This window comes from Periplaneta americana, chromosome 5, assembly GCF_040183065.1.
Source record: "Periplaneta americana isolate PAMFEO1 chromosome 5, P.americana_PAMFEO1_priV1, whole genome shotgun sequence".
In the NCBI taxonomy this organism is placed as follows: domain Eukaryota; kingdom Metazoa; phylum Arthropoda; class Insecta; order Blattodea; family Blattidae; genus Periplaneta; species Periplaneta americana.
Genome location: NC_091121.1, coordinates 76,228,811 through 76,249,568, shown reverse-complemented (window position 1 = coordinate 76,249,568; position 20,758 = coordinate 76,228,811). Strand labels below are relative to the sequence as shown.

The 20,758-nt window shown below is 35.5% G+C and overlaps 1 protein-coding gene across 2 annotated transcripts in view; it reads right to left on the bottom strand.

Annotated features, from left to right (window-relative positions):
- LOC138699845 (uncharacterized) overlaps window positions 1-16,391 on the bottom strand; it is a 42,024-nt gene extending 25,633 nt beyond the window's left edge. Inside the window, exon 1 of one of the 2 annotated variants that reach the window (XM_069826034.1) lies at window positions 16,244-16,391. In XM_069826034.1, coding sequence (XP_069682135.1) covers window positions 16,244-16,269 — 26 coding nt within the window. In that variant the 5' untranslated portion in view covers window positions 16,270-16,391. Of the gene's footprint in view, window positions 1-16,107 lie in introns of both variants that reach the window. The other variant, XM_069826035.1, reaches the window with a different exon arrangement.
- Window positions 16,392-20,758: the final 4,367 nt, after the last annotated feature.

Genomic DNA, 20,758 nt, shown 5'->3' with positions numbered 1-20,758 from the left:
TCCATTCTCCTGTAACTTCATCCCTCTTAGCCCCAAATATTTTCTAACCACCTTATTCTCAAACACTCTTAACCTATCTTCCTCTCTCAAAGTGAGATTCCAAGTTTCACAACCATAAATAACAATCGGCAATATAACTGTTTTATAAATTCTAATTTTCAGATTTTTTGACAGCAGACTGGATGATAAAATCTTCTCAACCGAATAATAACAGGCATTTACCATATTTATTCTGAGTTTAATTTTCTCCCGAGTATCATTTTTTTATGTGTCACTGTTGCTCCCAGGTATTTGAATTTTTCCACCTCTTCAAAGGATAAATTTCCAATTTTTATATTTCCATTTCGTACAATATTCTGATCACGAGACATAATCATATACTTTGTCTTTTCGGGATTTACTTCCAAACGCATCTCTTTATTTGCTTCAAGTAAAATTCCTGTATTTTCCCTAATCGTTTGTGGATTTTCTCCTAACATATTCACGTCATCAGCATAGACAAGAAGTTGATGTAACCCGTTCAAATTCAAACCCTCTCTGTTATCCTGAACGTTCCTAATGACATACAATAGAGCAAAGTTAAAAAGTAAAAGTGATAGTGCATCTCGTTGCTTTAGCCCACAGTGAATTGGAAACGCATCTGACAGAAACTGGCCTATATGGAGTTTGTATGTCTAATAAAATTAAAAAGTAATTTTAAAAGTATCTATGTTAATATACAATCAAACACAGCGAAGTTATATTACAGTGAAATGAGGTCGTCGATGGTATGGCTGAATTCGACGTTCGGTGGCTGAATACAGCCACAGGACGAATTTAAATAGCTATTTTTTTATTACAGCTTTCTTTAGGAGGGTCGTACGAACAGAACTCTGTGTCTGATAGAGCTCCAGGTAAAATTTGTCGCATATTTCTCGCCCGCGTTCGATTTAGAACCTGAATTACCTATGTAGTATAAAGAATAAAATTGTTAAAATCGGCCCACTACTCTCTCGCTCTGGTACAATGCTCTGGATAATAGAAGCTATGGCATATTTAAGTTTAGAAGTTTTCTAATATATTTTTGTTGATAATCTTGGTATAGCTTAAACAATTGAGCTTCTGACTACAGATTCTGCAGAGTCAGAGTTAGATTCTGGGTAGGAAATGAAGAACGATCTCTATACAGAAACTAGTGTCACGTCTTTAAGAAATTTTGCCACAATGTTTCCTTTGAACAATGTCCACAATACATTTTCAAACATTTTGAGATACTATAAAATGCAGTCAGTATATATAGGAGAAATCTGATAGCGATTCTGCGGCGGGAGAATCGAATTCTGATGGTTCAGTTGATTTCCGGTAGATGGCAGCAGATTATGTTGTCCATTCACTTAAAGCAAGCATTGTGAGTGGATGTGTTGAATATTTGTGGTGTTTTACTTGAGTTACAACTGACTTAATGCGGAAAGTTTCTTAAATGTAGCGGTAAAGTTTTTCTTGCCTTTCATTAAAGTGCCTGAAGTACTTCCTATAGTAGTATCCGTGAAATTACACTGCATTAGAGGTTTATAACATTCTTCCTCTTGACTTCACGTGATGTTGCCGCCTTGTTCAAAATTCAATATGGCAAGTGGGGGGTGAGGCATCTCTACCTGAAGTTTGGTGGAGATGCCGCAAGAATTAAAGAGATAGATTCCGCAATATAAAAAATTGAATATATATTTTTATAAATGCATAAATATTATCTACTTTGAAGTTTATTCAATAAATCTCCCAATTATTTTATCTCGCTACTAATCCGATTACGCCTATTTATAAAAATTAAATTTTTTTTTTTTTTTTTTTTTTTTTTTTTTTTTTTTTTTTTTTTTTTTTTGCAGATGAGTAGATTACAACACCAAATACCTACTGAATATAGGAGAAAAGCGAATGTGAACAAGGGTCAGGGCAGTGAGGAGAAACAATCGTCCAAAAGCTCAAATCAAGAGAAGACTGGCCCTGAAAGTTCAACAAGTGATTGAGTGCTGGGAAAACTACGTGCTTGCTTACAATAAAGAATGATGATTGGATCGAGTGTATAGGTAGTACAAAATGGTTTCATGTGCCTCGCTCCCCATACGGAGACAAAATATGTATTGATTATGTTACAAAAAAAGCATGAGAGTTAAACCACGCCAATAAAAAGTCAATCTTTTCAAGTCTAACAATCTAAGTAATCAACATTCAAATCATAAATAGGTACTTTGAGAACTTTATCTACCTGTAGTCTACTTAATTGGCGAGTATGAATATTTTCAATAAATTAGACTATTATATTTTCATTTCCATGTGTTTTCATATTTAATTCATAGCGGGGCATCTCATCCTTAGCAGACGCGGCAACTCTAAAGGTTGGTTCATAATAAACTGGGAATGGAAACGAGAACGGAAATATTGTTAAAATAAATGTATTTAAATGTGAGCATTCACAATTAATTCTCATGTTTCCGTTCCCGGGCTTCGGCAAGCTTCTCGTTAATTGTGAATGCTCACATTTAAACATATTTAACAATATTTCCGTTCTCGTTCTCGTCGTTTCCATTCCCGGTTTGAGAACCAGCCTTAACGGCTTGCCCGGGAGATACGCCTCGAATCCAACTCTTCAAATTGTTCTTATATCCACGAAAATAATTTATACACCTGTTCTGAGTATATTACGTAAATCTATATATTAAATAGGCCGTATATTGCTTCAGAATTTTCAGCCGTTTTGAGCCTTTTTGAAAGTGCGTCATCACTACCAGATTGCCCTATTATGGAAGCTAGGGCAGAAAATGATAGATACATTGAGCACTTTCCCTGTTTAAACGATTCACCTATAGAAGAATCTGGCGAGTCCGAAACAGTGAGCCGCATATGTCATGTAATTTTTTATTTTTATTTTTAGTAGGTTATTTTATGACGCTTTATCAACAGCTTAGGTTATTTAGGTTCTGAATGAGATGAAGGTGATAATGCCGATTAAATGAGTTCGGGGTCCAGAACCGATAGTTACCCAGCATTTGCTCGTAATGGGTTGAGGGAAAACCCCGGAAAAAACCTCAACCAGGTAACTTGCCCCAACCGGGAATCGAACCCGGGCCACCTGGTTTCGCGGCCAGACGTGTTAACCGTTACTCCACAGGTGTGGACGTCATGTAAATGTAATTGTCATTGGAAGAGAATAACGAAACGAAGTTGTCAGAGTAGAAGTGTAATATTTTACATTTGAAATGAGCAAGTACAGTAGCTCACATATATCTTGAAAGTAAGTTAACGGAATTCTAACATTGTTCTTGACGTAGTAATGTTTTAAAGTAAAGATTTCCGTCTCTACTGATCCTGCATTCAACTTCACTCTGAGATAAGCGTAAGATACACCTATGGGATTCCACAAATGAGAAATCGACAAGATGGAGGAGAACCCTGTTCATCAGACTGCAACATTCGTCTCACGTTCTGCCAACAGATGGAGTTTCAAACACATTTGATAGGAGAATACGTTAACGGAATCGATAGGCAATTTGAATAATCGATTTTCCCCACAGCGGACATGTCATCCTGAATGATGAAACTAAGATGACAGGGTGCAGAATATAAAATAAATTTCAGTTTTCCCGCAACTGTTTTACTTAAATAGGCCTATTGTTCTGAAATAACTTCTGCATTCGCTTCTTGTAGTACTGTTCATTTAGTATTATATGTAAAGGAGACTAATTATTAAGTTTGGCGCTAGGGTAACTTTCAACATGGGTATCTTCATTATTCAGTAGGCTATATCCTAAATAAAACAAGAAATTACACTAAACATAAAGCTCAATTAAGTACACTTAACAACAATTATTACATATACGAGTAATCATCAAATGGTGCATTTGTAACAACCGCAATCACAAAGCTTTAACAATACCGTACATCAGCTAAAATAAGTATTCGATAGCCTAATCACAATTTCATATTTATATTTACTATTTTCAAATTTCAAATTTATTCTATATTTTCGTAAAAAAATTGTATAATACAGACTAAAGTTAACCGAAATGATATTAATATCAACTCATATTTTATGTTCATCAATATTAGAACACCCTGATGTCCAATGTCACGGGAAGTTATTAAATCTCCGAAGTCCAAGAACATTATAGTCACTGATTGAGCTTATTTTGTTCACCTTATGTTTAAAAATAAGTATTTTTTGCTTAATTTCCCTTTCTTCCCCTTCTGTATTTCTTTCCGCATTTCATTGCTTCATTTTCTCCTACCAATCATTCTAATTTGTGTAGCAACCATTCTGTTCACTTGTTTTTCATTAAATTTCAAATATAATATTTTTTATAAATCTTAGAGACTTTAGCAATTAAATAGGTTAAAATTGTTTTTTTTTTTTAATTTTAGTAGATTCATTTACCACGTTTTAGGTTATTTAGCGTCTGAATGAGATGAAGATGATAATGCCGGTGAAATGAGTCCTGGGCCCAGCACCGAAAATTACCAGCATTTGCTCATATTGGGTTGAGGGAAAACCTCGGTAAAAACCTCAACCAGGTAACTTTCCTCGACCGGGAATCGAACCCGGGCCACCAGGTTTCGCGGCCAAACGCGCTAACTGTTACTCTAGAGGTGTAGACCAATTATAATATTAATAACTCCAGAACACTCTAAATAATGTTTGAATTTGTTAGGGGAAATTTGCTCATTTTCATGTTGATATTTTGAAAATGAAATTCGTAGTTCACTATAGTGGTCTCTGAAATATCAGTACCTCATATAGCTAATAGGAAGAAAATATAATGCATTTACATTTCTTCTTCATACATCCGAAAGCATACTTTCTTTTTATTGGGTTATTTTACGACGCTGTATCAACATCTCAGGTTCTTTAGCGTCTGAATATATGAAGGTGATAATGCCGGTGAAATGAGTCCGGGGTCCAACACCGATAGTTACCCAGCATTTGCTCATATTCGGTTGAGGGAAAACCCCGGAAAAAACCTCAACCAGGTAACTTACCCCGACCAGGATTCGAACCCGGGCCACCTGGTTTCGCGGCCAGACGCGCTGACCGCCGAAAGCATAGGCCTACTACTGTCGCCTTTTTTTTCTCACATCACTTCTTCCTCACTACTTTGCTTTCCTCTCTTCTCTTCTTCTCCTTCAAAAATTTTCACTTCGAAATAATGTGAAGATTTCATTCGATCATTTTATAGCTACATTACTACACGTATACATGTCAGAATTTTCCCCTTTCCACTACATTATTGGCATTGCACCTTTAACATTTGCAATAATAGAGCAGTGAAATCAATTGCAGCAAAACGAAAACATTTCTTGACGAGTAAAGATAACCTTCTTCCTTCAGAAATTCTGAACACCCAACAGTAATTACATTTTACAGAATAAGTTTCTCTATCAACTGCAATAAAAACATTTCAAGCATGTTAAAGGGAAGTCGCATTGCTTCTGAAGAGTTGGAGAGGAGGACTGTTCCTGTTTCGCAGTCACTATTATATTACGAAAACATGTCTGACATATGAACGAACATCTTAACTATTATTATGTCAGATAGTTGCATTGTATCAAAGTATGGATTTGAAACAAAACCTCTCTCTTTGTTCAAATAAAAGACAGTTGCTTTAGAACATAAAAAAATAATTTTACAATTAGGCTAACAACCTATCACCGTAAAAAACAGCTTGTTACGAAACCATACAATAAAAATGCATATAGAGTGTTAGTTGGAAGGCAGGAGGAAAAAAACCTTTGGGGAGGCCGAGACGTAGATCATAAATCTACAAAACTTATTACTGCGAATGAATAATAAATTAAATAATCATTAGATAAACATAATTATAAATCTCAATTGCTTGAATATTATATCGCGATGGCGGGCTTATGCGAGGGCGCAATGTACCTGCGGGTTCCTTAAAGGACATTTGCAAGTGAGGCATTATTTCCATAGTGATTCATCTAATTATCTTTAGAATATTATATGATATTTTAATAACCACCACACTAATCTTCTACCAGAACGACTATCATCGTAAAAATTACGTTCAATAATTTATTAACGGAAAACGTAACGCACTTCCGGGAGAAATGAACTGGCCATCCTACCCCATTATCTCCTGGTTTAGTTGCCGCATAATTGGTGCCTTGCTGGTACCACTTGTGAAGTTCAGACCTGTCTTCGAGGAATTCAACGAAACTACTTTCAATGTAATTGATAACCCGTTCAAATTGATTCCAACCTGCTCTCCATCAGCAATGTTATTGATGAGAGCTGGCGTAAGCCTGGGCCACACTTGGCTGGTTTACCGAATGCCACTAATAATTGACTGTCAGTAGCAACTTCAAGCAGTGACATCTATCGGTTCACACTACTATTTACCAATCTACTCAATGCTGGAAGCAGCGGTCTTGCTGCGTCTACATGACTTTTCGTGTGGTGTCAGCAGAGTTTGCTGCGTAAATTACATAATAATAAATTATTTTCATGGAAGTAAATTAATAAGTTACATATTTTACTATGTACTTGAAGACGCTGTGATTTTAACTATCGAGCAACAAAATGTATATTTTGCGCAGTTTTTGTTTTCAAATTCTGCGGAAATGAAACGAAGTTAGTCATATTTGCTATTCAAAGGTCTTTCTGCGCAAGACATGTCGTTTTCAACTTTTATTTTTAATACAGGCTCATACTAATTTCAAAATCACTTATCATAAACTCTCATTGAACGCTTTACAGTTATGTTATGAACTGAAGTTTATTGTCATTTCATTCTTTAAAAACTAGAGTCGACCTGGTTGAAGAGTTGGTATAGTGCTGGCCTTCTATGCCCAAGGTTGCGAATTCGATCCCGGGCCAGGTCGATGGCATTTAAGTGTGCCCACGTGTTTGCTGCCGTCACCAAAGACAACTCAGGAGTGACATACACGAGGGGGAACCTTATGATGACGTTTCACGCATTCGTAGTCAATATGACCAAGAATATGACAAAGGTCCATTAAAAGCAACGGTTCATCGATGGCTACTCTCCCCTATATTAAAAAACTGGATGATCTGATTCCCAGTGTCAAATAATGTGAAATATTTACAAATATTGGTTAAAGTAATAGACATTTTATTATTTCTGTAGATGATTGGGAAATGTGTTAAAACGAATTTTAAACCTTAAACCTCAGTAGGCTTTGGGTAAAAACGAAATGTCAATGTGACATTTTTACAAACCTTGGTTAACATAATGAAGATTTTATTATACAATGATAATGATGCACATTTTAATTGACTTTCATCTACTATGTTAATCTAATTATGTAGTGTGCAATACAGTTATATTTTTGTATTAAAATATGAGAACTGGTGTAACCCAATCATTAAGCTACAAGTCTCTGAATTCAGAAACAAGTCCTGATCCAATTGAATACCAAGACGATCGAAGAAAATAGCTGCTCTGAAGCCTTGCTGGTTGCCACAGCAACCGACCTCGAACTAAACTCTCATTAAAACAGAAGAAACCGAAACTCCCCTTTGTTATACAAAGTCGTTATTCCGTACGATTCCAAGAGAGGTCGCTTGTAAATGAAGTTCTGAATGCCACATTCAGTTTGACCTCCAACCACCCTTTCTGCGGTTTCTAGTGGACGATGCTATCTGCTTACAGCTAGCCGCAATCCACCTTGCAGTCTGAGCTGGAATTATCTGGCCCAGGGACAACATTCTGTTTGGCCAACAAACCCTCAACAGTCCAAAGGTGACCATACCATTGGTTTCATGGCTCAGATATGCTAACGATTCATCAACTACATCAGTTTCTCAAAGCAAATTTCTAACTTCATTAAGCTCTAAGCTAACCATTTACCTCCTGACTTAACTTTCCAGACGATCTAGCACAAGAAAATACATGTATTAGTTCCAACAAGATATTCTAAGCATGCGTTTGTTTTACTTCCTCACACGAAGTAGGCCTAGAAGAAGAAAATATTACAATGCTATAAAAATCTAATTACAATGCCAGAAGTCATTTTGGGCATACTATCTATCCTTCTGTCTACAAGATGTCTTCCAGAGCACAGAACGCATTTTGTTTCTATTCAGCTTCTAAAACTCAATTATCTATTTTATATAAATGGTAAACATTGTAACCATTTCCTAAAAATATTTATGGAAAAATTAGAAAAACTATTTACAGTCTATGCAGATTATTTATTTAAATGTTTTTTTTTTCAATGTGAAGAGAAAATGAAGCTGCAAAATACCGTATATCTATATTTTTTCTGAACATTATTCTCCAAAGAATCATGCCTATAGTCAAACCTCCCGAAAAAAAAAAAATGTTTGCTGTCTAAAGATATTTATAAAAATATTTGTTCCGTAAATTTAATCGTTACCAGTCATGAAAATTTATCAAAAGGAACTAATTCTTGCTTGAAGTAACGATAGAAATGTCCTTCCAATTGAAACTTTCAGACAAAATCTTTGCAAATTATTTATATAGAACAATTTCTGTCATTATTTAAACAAATACAAAGACTAACTTTACTTCGTCACGAAATTAGGTACTCAGTCTCAAAATTCATGTTCCTCGTAAAACGTTATCAGAGAGCCAGATAGGAGAACAATACCTACTCGTAGCAAAACTATATTAAAAATACCGCCTGTCAGACGTTGCTATTCTTATAAAGTCTGTTAAGACGTTTCCGTTAACATAATCTTTCCACATACTGTATTATCTCTCTTATGTTGATATATACAAACGTTTACTCAAAAAATGATAAAATACAGTAATCCAGTGGAATGATAAGTCAGGGTATACCATTATACAGCAATAACGACTCTCACTATGACCATCACCGAGTTGCAAAATCTCCTGCTAGGATTCGTCGTCTTAAGAGTAACAATAAAGGCAACACATGAAAGACGAAAAGAGCGAATCAAAGATCTGTTGGCTACAAATATATAAGAATAATCTTAGCATCTGGAATAAGGACACACCGAGGTTTGTGACAAGTTAGAGAGGTTTTGTTGCGGGGTTACTTAAGCGACAGCCTGAGACGTGACAAGGTTAGAGTGGGTTATAAGAGGGGATCACTAAGTGACAGGAGGCCGAGGATATTCGCATAGAGGTAGAGCCATATCATCTACACTGGTTGGTAGCGCTGAAAAATTGACGCCATGCCGCGGAGGTTTTGTAATAACGGTGTAAACAAATATAAGAAAGGACAACTTCGAAAGAGCGGGTTTATAGCTTTCCAGTGTTCACTTCGTGTTTATAATAGTGCTTTCATTTCCTAGGCTATCTCTGTGATTTCATACATGCTAGGAAATGGTGTCGATCTATGTATCCTAACTTATTTACAGTAATCTCATTTCATTACATTTCCATCAATTTCAAATTCTTAATAGAAAATAAAGGCAAATGATTACAAATTACCAATAAAAGCCTAATATGAAATTCTACCAAATCACATAAATCCACTGAAACCGATCTATTTATAATATTAAGTTGAGATATCGTATTTACTCCAATCTAATGTGCAATTTTTTCAGCTGAATTTAGTCTCCAAAATCGGGGTGAGCAATAGAACTGATGAGGCACTAAATTCATATGTAAATTCCAACATTTTGCTTAGGTACCGCCTGTGCTTGGTCTATGTTCGGGTTCCCTACCGGTAATTGCTCGTCCTTCGTCAGCGTTCCTCGCTTCGAGCGCTTCCATACTTTTGTAGACATTGTTGTTAATATCGGTAAAAACTTCAAAGTGAGTCGTATTTGATTAGAAGACGTAAGATAAAAACGAAGGGTGTCTGGAACAAATTCCTTAGTAATAATCAGGGAATTAATTTATACGGACTAAAACAGCGGTCATCAGCACAGAGCACTCTGGGGCTAGCGTCTCTTACCCGCGGAGAACACACTGCACTATGATACACTCGTAGCTGCTAGCGGGTGTGCTCTCTACCTCTTCCTGCTGCACGACGGGGCACACGGGACGGTTCTGCTTACCCTTTACCCATTTCAGCGAGTGCTGACGACCACTGGACTAAAAATGTATGAAATATGTAAATATATATGTACTTATTTTATCAAAATATGGAATTAAATAGTCTTAAAATGATAAAAAAAAGACTATGTTAAATATTAGTGCAGTTTAATCAAACCTAACGAAGAATATAATAGACGTACCTTATCTTTCACTGTAACTATTTTGTTATGTGAATTTCAAACAAAACACAATTTTTATTGCCCGTTACCATAACAATGTTTGTTGAGAGGAATGTCAGCAGAGATGAGAGAACGGCACAGGTCGATGTTGAACTTGGACCTTACATTCCATGTTTTTGGTTCTGTTAAAAACAATTGTCTCTGCTTCGAATTTCGTTGTTTGTTAGCGTGATGGTTACTATTTTGAATATGTCGTTGTATCAGGAGCTTTCGTGTAGACGATAAATTACAAAATAATAATTTATTGCCAGTTGATAAACCAACAACTTCAAATTCTGAAATGTAACTTCTTAATTTTAAAGTGGTTGAATGTGTTAATTTTGGCATATTTACAGTCTTTATAGAATAATTAACAGAATTGAACCAATATGTACTCTGATTGGCATGTAACTGTGGAGCTCACAGAACAACAAAATAATGTGGAGATGCAAACTTCAAAATCAAAATAACACAGTTTCTTAACTTGCTTTCCCAGTGTTTAGAGGACTTAATTTTAAAATAACTCCGATCTTAAAAGGAATTACTGAAAATGTTTAAAACTCTATTGTTGAGATGTACTTTTAAAAGTAACGGAATTTTTATTTTATTGTTAAACTTAATATAATATGGACTGTTTTATATGAAATGTACAAAATATACGAAGATTAGTTAAAATCTGTACTAAACTCTGAAATATGGAAAATAAAAGTAGCATTTTTCAACTCTATACATTGTGAAACATAAAGAAAATGCAGAACATAATATTGATATTAGCTTTATTTGTAAATATGTATTTATTAGGTCACATAGAAATCTTTTCCGTGGTAATAACATTCTATCACGAAATACCATTCAGCGCAACATTACTACTGTAACATGCCAATTATCCTTTCCGGATTTGTAACTTACTGAACAGTCCTCCTTCAATCGAAATTTATATTCTATTTGTAGATATTTTATAGCGTTTAAATACAAAATTCAGATTAAATGCCCCCATTCGAACAGGATATCTTATTTTGGACAAGCTGTGCATTTGTATTACAAAGGAAATTTCAATACTACGTATATATGTAGAATTGATGACAGCGTTAATGCTGCAAACATGTTTCTGGACATATGTCATACTTAAATGTGATTCATTTTAGAATATGAGATTACGCGTATGAAAGGAATATTGAGCTTCAAAGGACTTAACACCACTAGTTTTCCAGCATTTCCATAGCACGGAAGTGTGAATATGATCCCATCACGAACCAATAGCTGAAATATGATTGCAAAATGAATGACGTAATCATCTTTTTATTACAACGTAACATATTGCATGCCTCTTGATGCAAACATATCAATTACATGTTTATTCAGATATCTCGCAGTAATATCTAAAGAGGTATTCATTAATTTAGGGGTGAAGTAGATTATGTTACGAAATAGGACAGAAGGAATTATTGGATAGGGAATAATCCATGCTTATTTACCAAGTTCAAAAATATTCAAATATAAAAATCACATAAAAACTTAATGGTTTATCAGGACCCATTTAAAGGCTTACTATGGTCAGATTATCGTTCTTACCTACTGGATTCACAGAAAATGCACAAAATTTAATAAACTGTATATTAAGAGGCCAAAAGTTTAGATCAGTTTCCTTCAAGATACGAAAAAATATACGCAGACAAAAAACGAGATAAAAAGGGAAACTCGGGGAAAACAAAAATAAGAACAGAAACACGATGAGAAAATAAGATGAACAGATGCAAGTAGAGAAAACACGATGAAGAACGGGACGCTGAGGAAATAGCAATGGAGAGACAGTAGAAACAACACGACGAAGAGAGAGTAGAAAGAACTAATAGTTCATCACTAACAAGGAGAGGACATGCTCTGTATATCACCGAATGGAATAAGATTGTGTGAGATGAAAGTAAAAGACGTACTGTTTAAAGTCATACCTGATGTGGGTGGCCAATGACCCTCGTTTTGGAAATATTGGCTATTGTTTGTGACATACTTCCGTTAGGTGCTCAATAGGGAAGCATTAGACTGTGTAACAGCGTAGCTCATGTGGTTGGATGCTGAGTTGTTATCCAGGCAACCTGAGTCCAAATCTTAACTGGTCCTATATTTTTTTTCTTTTAATAATGATTAATATTGTGATCACAGTTATCTATTTACATACCTATATCATACTTCTCAATCTATTGAATGCTTCATCATGTTTTAAACAAATTACTAATTAACTAACATTGTATTCTAAAGAATAAACAATGAAATACTGCTCACGTAGGAAGGTAAGATGTGTACTGGTGTCTGTTCTATTTCTGTAGCAGCTATTCCATTTCATTTTGTACCCGATTCATCATGATGTCATAAAAACACACAAAACATACATATTTCCTGCACCACGCACAGCAAATGAAAGAAGGTTGTCCACAGTCACATTTTTCCGCACTTCTGCTGCGAAACAGACATCCTTCACATTCACAAACACTTCTCGTTCGTTTATCAATTTTGATGCATACCACGCATATTTCAACATGGCTTTGAATATAGGAATTGACAACTAAAAGTGAATAATAATAGTAATTATAATAATGATGACGATACTAATAATAATAATAATAGTAATGATGATAATAATAATAATAATAATAATAGTAATAATAGTAATAATAATAATAATAATAATAATAATAATAATAATAATAATAGTAATATCACTCTTTAAAAAATGAAAAGGCATTAGGATTCCAATTCGGGTTGCCTGGATAACAACTCAGCATCCAACCACATGAGCTACGCCGTTACACAGTCTAATGCTTCCCTATTAGGCACCTAACGGAAGTATGTCATAAACAATAGCAAATATTTCCAAAACGAGGGGTCATTGGCTACCCATACCAGGTATGACTTTAAACAGTACGTCTTTTACTTTCATGTCACAAAATCTAATTTAATTCGGTGATATATAGAGTATGTCCTCTCCTTGTAAGTTGAAATACATTTTTATATAGAACTACGTATATTAATTCCTTTCTCCTAATTAACTAAGAGTCTTCTCATAATCTAACAGTCCACAGCTGTGAAGTAACGGTTAGCATGCCTGACTGTGAAACGACCCGGCCCGGGTTCAAATCCTTATTGGGACAAGTTACCTAGATGAAGCTTTCTTCGGAGTTTTCCCTCAACCCATTTTGAGAAAATGCTAGGTAACTTTCAGCATTGGTCTCTAGACTCATTTCGCTGGCATTATCATCTTCATCTCACTCAGACGCTAGATAACCATAGCAGTCAATAAAGCGTCGTAAAATATTCAATAAATAACAGTCTAACAGCTAATTATATTATTACGTGCCAAGCACAACAGTTTCGAGTAAAATTTTCTGGGATGCAGGCAAAGGAAACAAGTTCAGAAGTAGGCGCAATAATAGAAAACAAAGGTAACAAAGTAAAAATTATATTAAGTAAAAAGACAGAACAGAGACAACAAAATAAAGACGAGGGAGGATTTAAAAAATGGGAAGAATGCAATCCATGAAACATCAGTATGTGTGTATGTTTAGTCAGTAGACCGAAGACCAGTTGAAGCCTCATAAGTGACACCAATAAGGCATCACTCATGAGGCAAATGAGTCAGGAGATAATGGAGTAAAGTGACCAGTCCCTCTCCTCCTCCACTGCAAACATCGATGATTAGTAACACAGATCACTAATCTGACTTTAAATGTAATTAACAATTACTGTTCTTTCTCTGACACATATCGTCAAGTGAGATGTACTGTCTGGTAAAAAATGTAGGCTCCATCAGCCAGAGTCTCAGTCAGAGGTAAATTTATATTGCGCCAGTTTTGTGTTACCAGCATCGTTGTTATTACCGTAGATACGACGCACACGTAAATTTCTACCTGCTTACTTCTAATGCATATAAAATTCTGCCCGGTTTTAATTTATTACACAGTCTCTTCTCTGGTGTACATACAGATTAAACTGTACATACATCCTCGAGCTTTTAATTAGACAAAGACGCACGCTAATCCCCGGCTTTCTTACTAACAGATGATGCGAAGAAAGAATAAGGTAACATGAGTAACGCAGCCAAGGGCGGATTGTCATGGTTACAACCTAAGTGTAACAGTAGTAATTTCCACCGTAAAGATTGTGAAATAAAACAACTCGCTCACTGATTTTCTCAGCATCATGTTCTATTTCGTTGCCTCAACCCGTAGTGATTTTATATGGACAAGATTACGTATTGCAGTGCTGTTTAGGAATGATCTAAATTCACAGGTTTTCTCATATAAATTGTGAAGGCTATACAGGGTGATTCACGAGGGAAGGGAAGAGAGGATAAAATAAAGGAACATATAAACAGCAAGATAGTTGAAAAAATTTACAATGTATTCACTACAGACATTCCCAATCTTGTTAGCTTGTGGCTCGGCTCAAGTAATTTCACATCAACACAGTTTCATTCGTGAATAAGGAATACCGCACTCATCTCCACGATCACGTCCGGCCAGCTAATCCCAGATGAACCAGTAATTAGTACAATTATTATTATTATTATTATTATTATTATTATTATTATTATTATTATTATTATTATTAGGTGGAATTCAAGAAAGAGTCGCTGTTTTCCCGATCAAGAAGTTGGATGGAGTAATATATTATTATTATTATTATTATTATTATTATTATTACCCGTACTTGTTTTTTTTTTTTTTTTTTTGCTTACAATACATTTCATTTTAGCCATTAGCTTTTTACTACTAGATCTTTTCAGAGTCTTTTTTTAACGTTTCTTTGTAATGGAATTGTAAAATCTGCTAATACAATTTTTGTTTCTCATTACACTACATCAGGTTTGTTTCATGATACTGCTCAATTTAATTGGTTCTTTAAAAGCGTAATCTGCAGTGACCAAAATATCCCCTCCACCCGGAAAAGAAGGTCTTGTAAGAATTACTAGCTGAACAGACTCAACGCAAAGTGGTATCTGCCCCAGCTTATCGCTAATCCCATGCATGATAGATTTATAAGGTTGTGTTCACATGTGATGAAAAATTAGTATATTACCACAGTCTAGTATATACAGTCGCGAAGCTCAATACGTAGTAAATATGCAAACATTAGATAGTTGCTCACCACTAGGATCGCTAATATCGCCTCATTACAGGCAATGCAAAATAGAACCGTCACAGTCTATTGTTTCTATCACCCTGAAAACTCCAGCTTCGTGACTGTATATAGTAGACTGTGATATTACCGCAACCTTGATATCTCGAAACAGTGGCTCGACCCCCATCAGACTGTCAAAGTTGTCGTTAAAAAATATTTCATGATATTAGTGAATGCACTTAAAATATTAATCGAAATGATAACGTTAAAGGATTTATGTAAACTAAAATGCAACTAATATTTTTTTGTAATAACGTCACTGACTCCAATGGACATAATATGAAATTCTTTGCACACATTTGAAAGCAATCATATTATTAAAAATTAATAATAGTAATAGTAATAATAATAACAGTAATAATTTTCAAGTATAGTGTTTAGAATCCTAATATTTTCATGACTTAACGTTAATATATTCAAAGATCGTATGTTATGAACAACAACAAACAGAATTCTGAAAATAAAAACATCAGTTTAAAATTATATTAGTACATACAAGTAAAAAGAAAATAAGACAAACCTTCAGTTACAATACAATTTAACGAAAAAGAGACAAATCTCCATTAATAACACAGCAGTGTCACGATGAAGTAACTCATGCAAATGAAATTCATAATTTGGTTCTACTTATTGATGGTCCCAGCCAACGGACTTGTCTCGTGAACTGTAAACTTTACGACTACAAATTTAAAAACAATTAGCTGCTGTTACAGGTCTACCATACTTTTTACCTGTTACATGTACAACGAAACACTTCCTTATTAAACCAGATAGCATCAATACTTAAAGATGTACTCGTACTGCGTATGTCACTAAATTCATAACTAGATGATATCACTATTTTAAAATATTTGACTCAAAACGCACCAGAGCAGGGAATCAATGGTCCACATGCCATATAATATTGTATATAATACATAGACCCTTATCAAACAATCACATATAAAAAGACCACAACGAATCTAGTGCAAAACAAGAAATGACACAACACCAGAACTCGCTTCGTCTACATCCTTAAGATACGCTCCACGTAGAAGTGCTTCAGAAATGCAATACTACATTCCATAGTTCGCTCAGTGAGACAAACAGAGCTACCACCACAATTAAATGAAATTTACTCCCTCATACTTGAACCTGTTATTAATACAATTACTTCTGAGAAATATATTATTTTCTGTTGCATTTACTAAATATGCTGCTTACAACTAAATAAGTTAATTACACGCAAATTAATAACTTTCGCATAGACATTACTTATATGCATAACAATTTTAATACTCTATGCTGGGTAACAAATGTGACGTCATATCTTAACTACGAAACATAAACTCACTTCTCGTAATGAAGTATGTAATAGTTGTTATATCAGGCTCAAAATATTGCTTGAATTTAGCTACGTAAGCGTGTGAAATTAATTCAAATAATTGACAATTATCGTAAACTTCAGATTTCAAGAAACGACGTCATTATTACACTATTACACTATATTATTATTATTATTATTATTATTATTATTATTATTATTATTATTATTATGTTTTCTGGCAGAGTTAAGGCCGTGAGGCCTTCTCTTCCACTCAACCAGAGGACAAAAAGGAATGAGAAACGGGTTCAATTTTTTACGTATTTAAGTTACATTAACCTTGAACTTAGCAGCTGATATTTCCTATATATCTCCTTTCATTAAGTGGATGCATAGAATATCTTCTACTGATAAATCAAAATGTTCGCTTCCCGCGTCCTCGTTGCTCCGATATGAACACTTGATTCTTTGATAATACCAAAGCGTCGCTAGATCATTTCTCTTATCGTTTATCGTTGCTCCAACGTGTACGTACCCTAACAGAGAAGAGAAACGCAATGCTAACGGATATTACAAATAAACCGAACATAGGCACGCTGTAATTTTTGAGTCACATCATGACTGAGATCACTTAATAAAACGTCGCAGTAACCGAACAGCGGCATGATAGGTGTCTGGACTAAGATTTGTTTTAATTTAAGAGGAAGAAAATTTTTTATCCGTCGAAGTGAGTGCAGAATAGAAAATACAGATGTAAGAGGTCAACGAACTCAGGTCTGCCTCCTCCACCTCCCTCTATGACTACAACGTTGCAATCTATTCGTATAGTTCAGTGGGTTGAAATTTGTGATTTTCAATTAAATTTACACGAAAACTGTCCACGCTATTGAAGTACGCTAAAGGGATAAATGATTATTTATTTGATTTTCTATCGATATGGACAAAAATCATAAACCTACTCGCAATAGTTACCGAATTGGGAAACATTTTAAACATTTGGGGGGGAACATTTTTTTTTCCTGAGAAAACTATGAACTTTCCACCAATATGGTATTACACTTTTTTGTTACATAAAACATGAGCTCTTCATTCTCAAAAATCTGCAGAGTTATTTCAAGTCCACCCTGTATATATGTCATTCATAAACTTCCTATAGTAGACTTTAACCTATGTACTATATTAGTTTCACTGTCGTTAATACTGGGTGTTCAATTCAAAGAGTGTCATGGCTCGCTGTATGTCGTCATGTGGCTAGCCGATGAGCCTAGAGAATTCAGTCTTCCTACACTTCCGCAGAGGAGTATACCTATGTGCCAGAGAAGTTGCCTAGCAAGTACGGCGTTCATTCTGAAGAGTACTTACCGATACGTACCGTAACGCCGGTAGTGGCAGGAATGTGAACTGTTTGGAAACACGTACTGAGGTGAGTTTCTTTTCTAACTGTCGGGATATGGGGAGAGGGTTAAGATGATTACTTAAGTATTTGTTGACATTAACTTCGACGGTCAACATGGACACGGAGCATTTGATTTGTTTGTGGAATGTTGCCGTACGCAACCGATGATAAGAAATACCCTGCATACGACTTGCCCGCGCAAAACACAGTTCGAAAGAGGTTATGGTAGCACACAGACCGTACAGACCGCCATCTGTTGCTACGACGTTCAAGTTATACAGTACACGTTCTCAAGTTCAGATTGAACGCCTTGATTAATAGGCAACTTCTCTGACATAAAAGCTGAAACTCGCTTCAAATCGCTGACTCACCAACAGTGACGTCATGACACACTTTGAAATGAACACCCAGTATATATATATATACATACATACATACATACATACATACATACATAACTTATGTCTGTGATGGCTGAGTGGTGTAGACAATCGTCTGTCATGCAGTCGGTCCGAGTTCGAGTTCCGATCGACCTCAATTTGTGGTGATTGTTATGTAGTCCATTCTCATCATTATAGCATTTCTCCGATCACTGGCTGGTGAAATGTGCCGACGACTGCTCTATACTTCGTCCCATAATGTCTGACATGAAAAGTAAACATTGCCGGTAGAGGACGAGAGAAGTATAATCGCTATTCAATCTACTACACAGATCTCATTTCACGCTTATCTTGAAGTTGAGTGGGAGTAGAACGCTTCAGACCGCCGAACTTCAAGACAAGCGTGGAAGGAGACCTCTTCTATTGGCTGAATAGCAATTGTACTTCTCTACTCCTGTGCCGGCAAAGTTTACATTTCCTGTCAGACATTATGGAACGAAGTATAGAGACATACCTGTATGGACTGCCAGAATGAAATCTTTATACGCAGCGAAACTTAGCACAGTCGACTGCGTGGGTGAGTGTACCTAGTGGGAGGACAGCGTAATAGTTCACGCATGATGATGCAGCGCTATCAGTTCACACACTCCTTTCAGAATGGCACAACTTTTTTGCCTCTGAATATCGACTACCCCTATTCAAAAAAAAGGTCGAAGTCGGAAATGAAATGGAATTGTGCCGTGATGCGAGCGTGGCTACGTCACAACCTCTCACACTCCATTCAATAGCCCGTAAGTTTATACCATTGCTTTGGGTCAGTTGAACTCACTAGAATTTAAATACTGGAAATGTTCCGCGCGCTCTACTACAACCGAGATAAAAGGAGTTGAATGAAAGCATGCACGCATCTACCGGCAGGAACTGGAATTTCATTCCAAGACAATGCGGGCCTTTAGGATCGAAGGAGGGAAAATAAAACAAAAGACTCAAATCATCAGATGCTTTGTTTCTGCATCGCTTTCGGTCAGTTGCGTTTCTATGGAAACTTAGCTACAATATTCTAAAAACAGTAAAGTTCAAGCTCACTCTACTACAGGGCAGTAAACCCTTGACTGAGATCCCGGAAGGCGAGCGATAAAAATTATCATCTACTTTAAGGATTGACTCATCCCGTGAGAATAATAAATCAACTTATAAGTATAACAGAAGATCGTATCCGACAGAACACCACAAAACAGTTTACCTCCGAAGAAAGTAAAAAGACCAGTTTTATGAGTAATAAATAGGGACCGGATTTTTATGTAATTACATAGGCCCTATTATATTCCTTTCAACCTAATCGTATATAAATAACAGATCTTTGCTAATCTTGTAATTACCATTAATATATTAAAATTTGATACTACATATTTTTACATATTTACCTCCACATTACATATTATGGCTTGGTATTATATAAATCTACATATTTAGAGGTTTTATTCATTTTTACTTCTCTAAAAGGGGGAAAAAAATTCTGCCGTGGAAGTTTACAATTTGAAATACACAGATTTATAAAGCCTTTTTACCTACCCAAGGAAGGATATATTTCGGGACGAAACTTAATGTCCTTAGTTCCAGAAAGTAGTAGAGACACTCATCGCATACCACCCATTGTATATATGAGTGAACAAAATGCAACCTTTCTCATACAACTACCTTCTATTGTAAAAATCACTCAGAAAGTAGCGTTAATTTCATGCAGTGGAGTGGGACGAGGACGACATGATTTGTCTCGAACTATAATTGTTCTGCACACGTCTTAAGAAGCCGTTCCCATGCAATTTGCAACCTTACTCATCCTCTTCCTAATCCTTCCAGGGAAAACCCGTGTCAAGTCTGACATGAGCCGCAATAAAATAGCCGACTTTTGAAAAGAAGCTGGAGTGAAGGAACAAACTGGAAAGATTTTGAAAGAATAAAGTAAATAGCTTTTCAGATTACTGCATGATCTCTTTACTTTAAATAAAATTATGGATTGCGATGGACGAAGCTTTCACTACAGATGAAAAAATAGTAATGTGTCAAGTGTGCGGTAAAAAAGGCGGGTGCTCTATGAAATCACAACTGGAGAAATTACCTATCCTATACCTGCCAGATATTGATATTAAATATTTTCATGATTTTACATATCTCGGTACATATTTCTGTTACATAAATTTGTACATATTTCACACCTTGATATTACATAAAAATCCGGTCCCTAGTAATAAGCAATATAAGATTTATACTACAGGTTGCGGCAGCAGCGGTGGTGGTGGTGG